Genomic DNA, 13,081 nt, shown 5'->3' with positions numbered 1-13,081 from the left:
GGCATCGGGCCCGTTTGGATTCGACTCCCAGGCCTACCACTCCAGTACTGGTCAGAAGACATCTTCCGGCGGATTGGCAATGCGATTGGCTCCTACATGGACTATGATAAGTCCTACCAGCACACTGGCATGATGTCTTACGCCCGGATTCTTATCAATCTGGATACCAGGGGAGGACTACAAGAGTTCATCACCATTCAATGGAGAGACACGGAACGCAAACAAATTATCGACTATGAAGGTATCCCGTATCGTTGTCGTAGATGTCACAAAGTGGGACATCTATACAGGGATTGTCCACTCCTCTGGAAAAGAAGGGAAAATGTTCAGGAAGGGGAGTTCGAGCATCCCTTGGACCATCCTCCCAGGAGAAATTCGGAGAAGAATCAAGAGGAGCAAGCTGATGTCGATGGAGATCCCCAAGGTCCACCCGATAATGCTGAAGCTGCTAAAGAAACCTCAGCGTCTCTTCCACCATCGCCAGCTCTAGTACACTCAGCGACTGCACAGGAGGACGTCGCGACGATGGGTATGTTGTTTTCATCCCCCTCTCCTTTGCCTCCTGAATCTTACATATCTGTTGGCATTGCATCTCATCACATCATCTGCACGTCTCCACTATCGGCACATTTGACCTCTGTGGTTTTTCATAAACCCCGGGGCCTACCTCCTCCATCCTCCCTCATTTGCTCCCTCCCGCTCCCTTCTCCCGCGACATCCCCTTGCCTGCCATCTCTGATAACATCCTCCCTCGCATCTCTCCCCATCCCTTCCCCTCCGACATCTCCCAGGTACTCTCTTCGATCCCGATCGAAGGATAGAGGTGTAGATGCCATTGGTCTGGACTCAGAAGCCGCCCCTGTAGCTCATAAGAACTCTCGAGGCCGACCCTCTCGCATCACCAAAGCTAGACACACTGCTGATGAAGAAGTCGCCCTTGGGCGACAGCAAACTATTTTCAGGGCCCTTAGAGCGAAGAATGGCCCCCTCTTTCAGCCTACATGAAGATCATTTCCTATAACTGTAGGGGGTTTGCTAGTTTTGGCCAAAAAACTAGCACTCAGGAGACTGCTCATCTCGTCACAGCCGAATATTATATTTCTTCAAGAAACCCTCTATTTAGCTGAACCTCTTATCATTACTCTCAACTCCTGGCTGCCCAATTGGACCTTTCATGCACTGGATGCGTCCGGGAGATTCGGATGTTTAGCTATTGGGATTAGTAACAATGCTATGGAGATCAGGAATATATGGGGAGGCAGAGAATTCATTGGTTTAGACATTTTTGCTTATTCCATCGAGATGGACATCCGCATCATCAATGTCTATGGCCCTTGTGCTGACAGAGCCAATTATTGGAGAACCTTATTGGTATTTAAGTTTCTACAGGCAGATAACATTATACTTGGAGGCGACTTAAACTTTTCATTGGGTTACTGTGAATCTTGGGGGCACTATTTCCAATCTACTGGAGGATCATCAGTGGGTGGACATTCCTTCTGCCAGATTACAGTACACCTGGACAAACAACCGCAGTGGAGAACAAAGCTTGGCCAGAAGACTTGACAGGTTCCTTATTAAGGAATCACTTCACAACAGACTTCCCCGCATTTGTCAATGGGTTGGAACTGGTGGCATATCCGACCATCGACCAATCTTTTTGGAAATGATCGACATTAATCATAAGATCAAGAGCCCCTTCAAATTTAATTCCTCTTGGTTAAAGGACCCTTCATACATACAGTTGGTAACTAACTATTGGCAGACCAACCCTATTATGGAAAATGAGGGTCATACAGAAGGCTTCATCAGGAAATTATCTGAACTTAAGAGGATCTCTAAGAACTGGGCACATCAGAAGCATATCCGTGATGACAATACTCTGAGGGAGGCTGAAAGGGTCATTGCTTTGCATGAGGACTCATCAGATGGGACCTTCCCCACTCCTGAGAGCAAAGAACAGTACTCCTCCCTCATTGTGAAGCGCTCACATATTCTGAAGGAAAGAGAAGAAAGTTGGAGACTTAGGAGCAGGGCAATTTGGCTCACCGAGGGAGATGATAACACAAAGTTTTATCATAAATTTGCCAATGGGCGCAAATCTATCAATACTATTTGGGAATTGCGGGATGAGCGGGGGCAGACAGTTTCATCTCAGAAGAACCTGGCCAGGCTAGCAACAGAGCACTTCAGAGGTATTTACAAAGCTCCTAGAGATGTAAACATCATGGAGATCATGAGGGTGGCTGAACATTTCCCCAGGTTTGTACTACAAGAAGACTCGGAAGATCTACTGAAGGAAGTAACTATGGAAGAATTGGAGGCAACTATAAAATGGTTTAAAAAAGATAAAAGCCCAGGTCCAGATGGGTGGACCATCGAATTTTACATTGCTTTTTTTGAAATCCTGGGGAATGACCTTCTTAAGATTGTGGAGAACTGCAGAAGGAGTGGCAGAATATCCTCTGCCATCAAATCCACTTTCATTGCACTTATCCCAAAATCGAACAATCATGTCTCTTTCAATGATTTCCGACCCATATCCCTCTGTAATTGCCTATACAAGATCATTGCCAAGATCATAGCCAACCGCCTGAAGCCTATTCTTTCACGTCATATATCTCCTGAACAATTTGCCTTCCTTCATCACAGACAGATTCACGAAGCAATTGCCACAGCACAAGAACTCATGCATTCAATGCAGCTCAAAAAGCAGAAAGGAATGATTCTAAAGGTGGACCTATCCAAGGCATTCGATAGAACAAACTGGCTCTACATCAGACTTCTGTTGACTCATCTTGGGTTTCCCTATGATTATATCAAATGGATAATGAGTTGTATCACTGATGTGTCCTACAGTGTGCTTCTCAATGGCGAAGCTACTTCTTTTTTCACTTCAGAGAGGGGCCTCAGACAGGGATGCCCTCTCTCGCCCCTGCTATTCTTACTTATTATGGAAGGATTAAGTAGGATTATAACATCTGCTCGAGATAGAAATCAGCTGACTGGCATTAAAATCGCTGAAAATTTTTATCTCACTCATCTATTATTTGTTGATGATATTCTGATATTCTTAAATGGCAGTATTGGGGACACCACTACTCTTCAGAACTTAATCCTTCTTTTTCAACAAGCTACAGGAATGATGATAAATGACAGCAAATCCACGATTACTACAGTCGGATGTACGCAACATGAGTTCACCTTTGCATCTCAGCGCTTCCCATTCACCTCATTGAACTTGACAGAAGGTATAAAATACCTGGGATTTAGACTAAAACCACTCGGTTACAGGATCGTTGATTGGACTTCGCTCATTGCGAAAGTGGAAAAAAGACTACAGGTATGGTATCACAAATATCTCTCTCGGGCAGGCAGATTGATTCTCATTAAGACAGTTATTGAAGCCACTCCAGTCTACTGGATGACCTTGGCCTGGATACCTAAAGGTATATTGAGTAGATTACAAAGTATATGCTGTAGATTTCTTTGGAAAGGACACCAACCGGGGAAGCTATTTGCCTGGGTTAAATGGGACACCATTACAAAACCCAAAAGTTGGGGAGGTTGGGGCATAAAGAGACTTGATTTATTTTCCAGAGCATTAGCGGCCAAGCTCGGGTGGCAACTCACCACAAACAGTCTCTGGACCCGAGTCGCTCAAGTGAAATACATCAAGCCATTACATTTAATGGATTGGTTCCGTCAGCAGCATGAAACAAGACATAACATATCTAATATCTAGAAAGCGGTTATCGGCTCACTACCACTTCTGCGTGAAGGAATTACATGGCGCATCAAGGAAGGTAATGCTGTACGAATTGGATTGGAACCTTGGGTCGGCTGTGGCAATGTCCATAGATTATCTGCAGACCGTTTAAGATATCTTCACAGCAGAGGAATTACCCACATCAAGCACATCGGCAACAACGGCAATTCTTCCTTTCTTCAGCAGGCATGGATATCAGCACGAGCATTGGAGATACCAGTTCAGTGGTATCACGAATGGCAGGATTACACGGATGCCCTTACATATCAGACTCACAGAAGGACCGGATGAGATAATCTGGGCCTTTGCAAAACACGGAGTATACTTCCCGAGACAAGGTTATATAAGGCTCATGGAATCTTTCAAGCCTCAGGACATCCTTCCAACCTGGAAAGCGCTCTGGAAGCTCAAGGCAGCACCACGCACACGCTTATTGATGTGGAATATTCTCTTCGACAAGATCCCTACCGGGACCAATCTAATGAAGAGATCATTTTATGGTCCCTTCTGGTGCCATTTATGCCGCATGGAAGAAGAAAGTACAGAGCATCTCTTTTTAAATTGCAATATAGCTAAGGAATTTTGGCAATCCCTCATCTCTCACTATCCAATCTTAAAAAACTGGCAAGGGCGCAATCTCATGGAAGCTTGGAACAATTGGTGTCAGAATCACTCAGGAAAATTCATTAATATGCCACTGCTTGTATGCTGGGCATTATGGATTGCGCGTAACCAGGCCATCTTCAATTTAAAGACCCCCCATTGGCCTGCCATTTTACACCACACGATCACCGATTTTGAATTGCTCCCCGAAGTGGAAACCATTGCCCCCCCACGCACCATCAGTCCTGAAATCATAGACAAATCTAAGCCCTGGGCATATTTTGATGGCTCTGCTCAGGAAGCAGGCTGTGGGGGTGGCGCCATCCTCTACCTCAATGAATCGCACTGCTACAAGATCCAAATTAACCTAGGCAGAGGCACCAATAACTTTGTTGAACTGTGCACAGCAAAACATATCATTCACTTTGCATTACAAAAACAGTGCAGACACCTGCAACTATTTGGAGATTCTAAAATTGTTTGCAACTGGCTGAATGATGCATCTCATTGCTATGCATTTTCATTGAGGCATATATTAGATGAAGCTAAAAGACTGATTACATCTTTTGAATCATTTGTCTGTCGTCACATCTACAGGGAACAAAACTCAGACGCAGATCATCTATCCAAAGAGGCAGCGCACAGACAAGGAAATGACTGGTTGATTCAGGAGGAGATAGACGGAACTTTCTACCAGCATTATCATAGACCTTTTGATGATCCTATAGAAAATGGGCTATAAGGCCCACATATTAACAAGCTCTGTTTTTTTGTATTATCATGTATATATATCCACTGTTTGGACATGAGTAACAACTCCTTTTTTTGGTAACGTACAGTTTTTTTGTTGCTCTCTGCGTAGAGCAGGACTTAAAATTTTGATCATCTTTTAGTTACAACTAGTACAGATGTTGTGGACTCCCTGCGTGGAGACATCCAGACATTCCTTTAGATCTATAGACTGTGAACTTGTCAGGCTCCTTAGCCTCCATATGAATATGCATCTGGCATCTACAAATTACGACTTTTTCCCAGGGGAAAAAAAAAAGGATATGAAAAAGGTATTATAAAATATATAAGGGAAAAAATTGTGAAGATATTTATAAAGGTAAAAAGGAAGAAAATTATTATACTCCTAAAAGTACACAAAGGGGGTATTTTTGAAGTGTTGAGGGGAGATATTTAAGGAAAACAAATGTTGTTGGAGGAATTTTTTTAATTGTGGTATTTTTGAAGTGTTGAGGGGAAATATTTAAGGAAAACAAATGCTATTGGAGGATTTTTTTTAATTTAATATATTATTTATCGTAAATTATTATAAATAAATAAATAAATAAAATATTGATGAAAAAAATGGAGTCTAATCCGCAAACGAAGGAAGAAAATGAGTCATAAAACCAAGTCAACATTTTGGACTAAATGTCCATTTTGTCTAAATGAAATTGGATATACATATATTCAAAAAAGTTGCAAATTAAGTTGTCCAGCGTGTAGAAGATTATTAAGTACAGAAGACATCAAGATAATGAGAAGATGCAAATGAAAAGGTTAAAGGAAGAACTCACAGAACTACAACAAAAGACGAAGCATTGAAAAATAAATATAAAAATCTCGAAGACCATTTTATAAAGAATCAACAGAAAGTAACAACAAAATTTGGCATCTAAGGGATTATAATAAAAAATTACTTGAGAAGGTATACCAGGGAAAATTTAGCGGAAGAAAATGAATGTCTCAAGAAGAAATTCAACAAGAATCTGTCAGAAAGGGAAGAAGAAAATTTGCATTTAAAAACCCTTAATCAAAGGTTATTAGAACAAATCAAAAATTTAAAAGATCAGATTGATACTAAAAATAAAGTCAACAATCCAGAAAGCGAAGAGATCATATCGTCTTGTATCAACGAAGATGAAAGTTCTGAGACGAGAAGATATTCGAAACAGGAAAAGAGATCCAACCCTTTCATCAGTAAGCTTTGAGGACAAAGCTTTTTGAAGAGAGGGGCAATGTTATGAATATAATTCATATAAAAATAATAAATGTAAATAAATATAATAATAATAAATAATAATTAATTAACTAATAGTTAGTTAGTTAGTAATGAAGAGGCATGTCTTAGAGACATGACCATTCATGAAAGGGCACCTGCCTAGGTATATAAGCGGGCCCTCATTGTAATCATTACACACATCTTTTTGTACATTCAACAATTCTTATATACAATTACTACTTGTCCTATGATGGATACTTACATATTTCAGTTCTTCTGAATTATTCTGCTGCGTATACGAACTTTGTTCGTTACATAACTATCTCCTAGAATAGCAATAATGATTCTCAACAAGTGTGCCTTCCAAGAAAAGTCAAAAACCATGTCAACAATGATATATCTCCAAATAGAAAGGAGTTAACCAAGGGAGTCGTACTACTCTCAGAATAGTAAGATACCTAGTCCATGGAATAGAACAATAGTATCCATGGGATGAATACTCCATCCAAATCTCAAAATGTGTGAAGAATCTCCTTCTTGCTTAATGTTTCATACAAAAATCTACCTGAACAGGATTGGTTGTTTCCCTTTTAACACATTTTTGTGTAAAAAAATGCCTATGTACATATATGTTTTATTTATAGTTAGAGAAAGCACATTTTCTACACAGAAGAAAACACCATGTAAGAATACCTGTTTTTGCTCAAGCTGACCCTTCATAGCTAGTAGTCTAAACACCCTACAACTTTCTCTGCCAAATCTCTTAAGCACAATCGCTTCCACCTAGCAAGTACCAAACAAAAATATCACTTACAGACGCTCATAGTTGATCACAAGGGAAATTGTTTTCAAATCAAATTCAATTTTAAAGAAGGCACAGTGAAGGCAAATCAAAGTTTACCTCACTTTTTCGAGCAGCTTCAATAATTTTATACAAGTCTATCACTAGTCATGGAAAAAGTTCCAGTAGCATCAAATTTATAATTCAGAAACAAAACAATGAAGGACTGCATAGCATATTCCTATACTCTAAATATTCCAGAAAAAACACTATATCAAAATATAGCAGTTCTATTGTCTAAGAGATCAGAAATATGAATCGGATTGCTTCTAAATAATTGGAAGACCATCCATTATAAGCAAAGACAGGATACGTATAACATAATGTCCCCCCATGTCTCCTGTGCGACTTAAATAACCAACAGAGTCAGAAGCCATTTGATTGAGGGATGCTCGAATGCGCTCCAATGTCATTGTACGTCCTTCTGTGGTTGCACGTACTGCTTGCATTATAGCATCCATTGACAATGGAGCTACAGAAATAAAAGTTACTTTATTGACTGTTAAAAGAAAACTAATAAAAGCACAGCATAAGCCACAACAGTAGAATGGGTAGCAATGATATTATAATCATTATAATTCTAACCCATCAATGAGTCTGAATTTATGAACGTCGGTACAAAAAGTAAATCAACAGATGGCATCCATATTTAATTGAAATCTTGGTACCAACCTATGCGAAATAAGAGTCTGATATACAGCACATGCACACACAGTTCCAGTGATTATTTTATCGAATCATTAACGTTCACTAGACTAAATCTCTAAGATCTCATTAAAAAAATGCATGCCAAAGCATTGCATCATATATTTAAATAACTTATATAAGGCATATTTAACATCCTTACGCAAATTTGCAGCAAAATTGGAATCTTAGCATAGGAATTATTTTGAGAGTTCCAAAACAGAGTCAAGGTCTACATATACATATTTAATGATATAAGCAAATAGTTAGTACTACAAATTACAATTAGGAAAAGTCAAAGTCTACACACATGCTCCATCTGATAATCTCTTTTTCATCACTGCCTACTGTTGCATAATGTTCTCCAAGCTACTGATTTAACACCTTGTTAAAATAACCCTGTTGATTTGACAAGTTTCTCAAGAGCAACTACCTTTTCTTTCAAAATAACATCCTCCTTGGCATATTGTTGATTTTTGGATATGGAGTAGCATCGGATAGGTGTTCTAGTCTCAGATGATGCTAAGAGGGGCTAAGGAACACTAGATCTCCAAAACCCAGAAAAGGTTTCGCGAGATAAGCTTGAGAAACACCTTAATTAAATTAATTTGCCATAATTAATTTATTTCTTAAGTCTAACTTAGGGAAAATTGTAAATTAAACTTAATTAATTAAGGATGTTCGAGATTGCTCTCGAGACTTCTATCGATGAAGTCTAACTGATCTTAGCCATCAATGGAGATTAAATCGTGGTCGTTGAACACTCAATGAGAGATTATAAGAGCAAGTCGAAGGGCTTGCAGATAGTATCAAAGTGATCAGTGTGATCAATTGTGAGAGGCAGATCAAGCTACCCATTTTGCAGTCTTTAGCAAGGGCGTGTGTTGAGCCAAAGGGAGAGCATTGGAGAGAGGGAGTAGCAGATAATTCGGGAGCACAATTCCAGATAGATTCCCAGTTATTTTCCAGTGCCAGAGTGGCAGGACAAGGGAGGTTGAATACATCTGCAAAGGGGAATGTACAAGCAATGTGAATAGTCGGAAACCCCTAAGCGAGTTGTCGAAAGAGCCACAGTTCAGTAGCTAAATACCGGATCTATTTCTAGAAGGCAGAGCAAGTGGTTTCCAGTGACAGAGGGAGGCAAGACGGCTCAATTAGAGCCAGTTTCGGGCAGTGCGAATCCAGAGGTAGCAGTGTGTATTCCAGGCAACAGTGCGAGTTACCAGTGCGGGGTGCGTGAGCAGGCTAGAGGAGGCCGAATTGTTTTGTAGAGGAGATCTAGGATCTCCAGTATATTTTTCCAGTGCATTTCCAGAGGTTTTCCAGTTGGGCAACCAGTTGTAATTATTTTCTCAAATTGTTGCATAATAATATAAACTCTCATCTGTTGCACTATTATTCTCTTCAGGGTTTTTCTGAGGACATTTAGTCCAAAAATATTGGTGTCATTTTTATTGTGTGTGTGCATCTATTTCTCAGTTCCTATTTTATTCTACAGTGTGTTATTGTGAAGAATGCATCAATGAATTCGTTGTTATTTGTTGAAAGTAAATTACAAAAGACAAATAGACTGCTAAGAGTTAGAAGATAAATATCTAGTTGGTTCATTCTGGAAATTTCACATGGTATCAGAACATTGTAGATCAAATTAGAGGCTCAGAAGAAAAGGAAGCAGTTTGTGCAGTTTCCGAGGGAGATTTGAAGCACCAGTTTCCAGATCTACGCAGGCCAGCCAGACAGTGGGAATTGTTGGGCAGGAAAATCAATTTCCAAAACTAGAGAGGAGGAAAAGTTCTATTTGTCCAGAAGTGGTGGTAGCAAGAAGTGGATTTGCCAGAAAAGAGGGTTCTGGTTCGCAGATCAATGATTTTGCAGGGTATATCTGGGCGTAGAGATTTGTAGCAAGGGTTTGCAGTGGATCTACGTAGGGCAGGAAGAGAAGAGCACACAAGCGGAATTTCTAGTTTATTTCTCAGTGGGTTTCCAGTTTTCTAGTGCAGGAAAGGAGGTTGAGATTTCTAGCAACAAAAGGTCATAGCAGACTTGTCAGTCTAGCCAATCCAAGTTTCAGGGTTAGAAATACATGTGCCAGATTCCGAAGAAGGACTTTTGGGAAGGTACTTGTTATGCACCATCCATGGGTGGTATCGTAGGAGAAAAAAATTCTCCTAGATGGTCCTCAGCTGGCAGCCAGCAACCCCTTACAGCTACCAGATAGCTCGATGTGCCACTATCTCCGCCACCTGAGCCAACCACATGGTCCCTCGCCCATCTGTTATGATCGTATGTTTGAAGGTCGGCCTCTTGAACCCAAAGGTATGGCTTTTCATTGATATAGTTGAGTAATTTTGCTTACTTATCATGGACCCTTTTGGGCATGGATTGGTGTGAGGATTCAGCAAAAAGAGTGAGCTAGGTTTGTACTCTTGTCTCCTCTGCCCGATTTGGTGGTTAGCCTTGTATCCTAGTCTCGTGGGATCTCCTTTATTGGCTATTAGCTTTAGGGCTACCACTACATGGGAAATCCCAATTTTGGTTGTATGGTCCCGCTTCCTGACACCATGCACATCACTCCCCTCCACTCATTCTAACCCCATTTATCACTTTTCCCATCTGGGTCCACAAAGGGTTAGCCTCCCCATTCCCTTGTCCACACTTTGGGTTAGGCCTGAAACAATGCCCTGAAATTTGATGGCGCTAAAAAGAAAGGAAAAGCATAATTTGGCCACTCTCAACAAGAAATGTACCACAAAATGTAAAAGATGGTCGGGGGAATACAAATTTAGCACGTGGGAAAAAGACAAACATGAGCTCTAGCCCTTATCTATGGACATCACCCTGGTTCCTATGGGCCCTAGATGAGCCACCTCCACATTAAGGAACCCATGATTGTTCCGACTCTCAACCCCTAGTGGGCAATGAACTGCTCCACCTTAAAGGGGATATCTATTGTTATATCCTACACATCATGCTCTCATCCCCTGGAGCCCCAAGTAGTTAGGAAGAGAAATCAATCAAAGGCAAAAGGCATATGAAGCAGGGTGGAAAAACAAAGGTCGGGGTAACTCATGTACCACAATTGCTCCCTCCTACACTCATATATCCAAGTGTGGGCTTCCCTATTATAACTACCTTTGTACCATGGCATGTGACTAGGAACCTTCCCCTGATCCCCACTTCATTCCATCATTATATCACATGCCACCTACCACTTGATGGATGTACCATGGACATGTCACCCCCTTTAAAGGTTTAAACCACCTAATAGGGTCCTTGGTTAACCCCCTTATTAAGCTTGGAGACACCTGTACATGCCAAAGCCCACTATGGAAGGGCATGGCACCATGAAGTGTCCGTTTGATCAAATAACTTGTAAGCTCTTTTACTTGATTACTCGAATGATTTGTTGTATTGGAGGGCAAGGGGACACATTGTATCTTATGTAGGATTGCAAGTGGGTCTCCATTTGGGGTTTGGTCTCCCTATACGGGGTCCAAGCCCTCTAGAGGGCCACAGTGGCACTTGTAGGGTGAGCGTAGAGAGCCATGGGCCTCCACCATAACAGAGAGCACTTCATGGATTCCCAGCACCATTCAGTGATTACTCGTGTTCCACATTTTGGATGAGGATGATGCACCTAGATCACCATGCCCAACCGGCTCCACACTTGTACCACACACTTGGCAGAGGTTCCAGGGTCCAGATGAGGATGTGTCTCACCGCGAGAGACAAAGGGAGGGCTTATGTCATCATCCTAGCCCTTACAAATGGTTTATAGGTATTATTGATCCACTTGGAGACCCATGAGTATGTCATTGTGCCCCCACACCCACTAGGGGACACCACATGTGACTAGCTTGGATATCAAGGGACCAACCCCTTATTCACTATGTTTGGAATCTATTCTCTCACCTTGGCACACTTTGAACTCCACTAGGCCTTCTCAATGGTCCAACAACTCATTATGTTTACTATTTTTCACTCTTGAGAGGCTTATCTTTCTATTTTGGAGCTATCTTGGTGAGCTTGTCACCAAGGGATGTTATTATTACACATTATTTTATTATTTAGGGCTAAATTAGGAAAATTAGGCCATTTGAATCCCGTGTTGTATTGTATAATTCATTTATCTCATCATCACTTGGATTGGATTAGTATCTCTTGTGAGAATTTCGCATTCCCTTTGAGAGGACGAGTTTGGTTTCATGGATGAATTTTGATGTTTGGTTACTATCTCTTGGTCTTGGAGCTTCAAATTACTTCTTGAATTGATGATTGGATATACTCACTATACATGTAAGTTCTCTTTTTCATGTTTATTTTTACATTTATCTTGTCACATGGATAATGTATGGGATTTTAGCTCTCCATATCTGAAATTGCCCTAAAATAATGCAAATTTGTGGAATTTCAGACTTTTGATGTGTTGCATATATTACATATGTCTTGTATGGTGAATGAATGTTCCTAAAGGCTGAAATTTATTGATATTACCTTGATAAGTCATCAAATCTTGCACATTGAAGTATAAATATCTTTGGTAACCAAGTTCATGCCCTAGATGTCATGCGAGGTTCCCTAAGGTCTCCTTGATTGGGTGAAAGCTTCTCCAAGTACTGAAATCTCCTTGACTCCATCTCTCCCTAAAGCAAGGCACTAGTCTAGTCCTTGATGATCACTCAAATGAATATCTTTTCACCTCTTTTCCTCTCTTTAGGCCTAACCTAAAAGCTCTCATAGGGCATCAAACGAAAATCTTTGTAGCCATCCAAAACAGTGTTGCAAGAAACGTCCCCCACCCCGGATCTAAACCCCGAAATGTGCTCTGTACGGATGCGTGGGGGAAGCACCTCCCAAAACGCGCTTGGGAAAAACCGAAACGCGTTTCCTTGAAATTTTGAAAGCGTGCGTCCGAAGCACATTTCAGTTTTTTCGAAGCGCATTTCGTATGGTACTTTGACCGTACGAAGCGCGGCGCTTCGGAGGCCAAATCATACGGATCACGTACGATTCCATACATGCTTCCAAATTTTCCGCCATGCGACCTAAAAAAGTCTATTTTTTAATCTTTTTTTTTTATTTTTTGTGAGTTTTCTTATTGGGGGTGGGTCCACCTTGGGTTAGGGGGAGGAATGAAGGGAATAAAGCCCACATTCATCCCTCATTTAATCACTTTGAGTTTATGAGAGTTGGA

The 13,081-nt window shown here is 40.9% G+C and overlaps 1 protein-coding gene across 3 annotated transcripts in view; it reads right to left on the bottom strand.

The window, feature by feature from the left end:
- Positions 1–13,081, bottom strand: part of LOC149150992 (RNA polymerase III subunit RPC82 family protein) — a 333,151-nt gene that overhangs the window by 170,422 nt on the left and 149,648 nt on the right. For all 3 annotated transcript variants that reach the window (XR_016262948.1, XM_089440967.1, XM_089440966.1), the window contains 3 exons: positions 7,517–7,675; positions 7,264–7,301; positions 7,056–7,145 (listed from right to left, as the gene is read on the bottom strand). Coding sequence is in view for 2 of the 3 variants with exons in the window: in XM_089440967.1 (XP_089297093.1) it covers positions 7,056–7,145; positions 7,264–7,301; positions 7,517–7,675 (287 nt within the window). In the remaining variant the exon portion in view is untranslated. The remainder of the gene's footprint in view (positions 1–7,055; positions 7,146–7,263; positions 7,302–7,516; positions 7,676–13,081) is intronic.

This window comes from Pinus tabuliformis, chromosome 9 (genome assembly GCF_031772625.1).
Source record: "Pinus tabuliformis cultivar Carrire ecotype Pingquan chromosome 9, CPIR1, whole genome shotgun sequence".
In the NCBI taxonomy this organism is placed as follows: domain Eukaryota; kingdom Viridiplantae; phylum Streptophyta; class Pinopsida; order Pinales; family Pinaceae; genus Pinus; species Pinus tabuliformis.
This window is presented reverse-complemented; position numbering and strand designations above follow the sequence as displayed.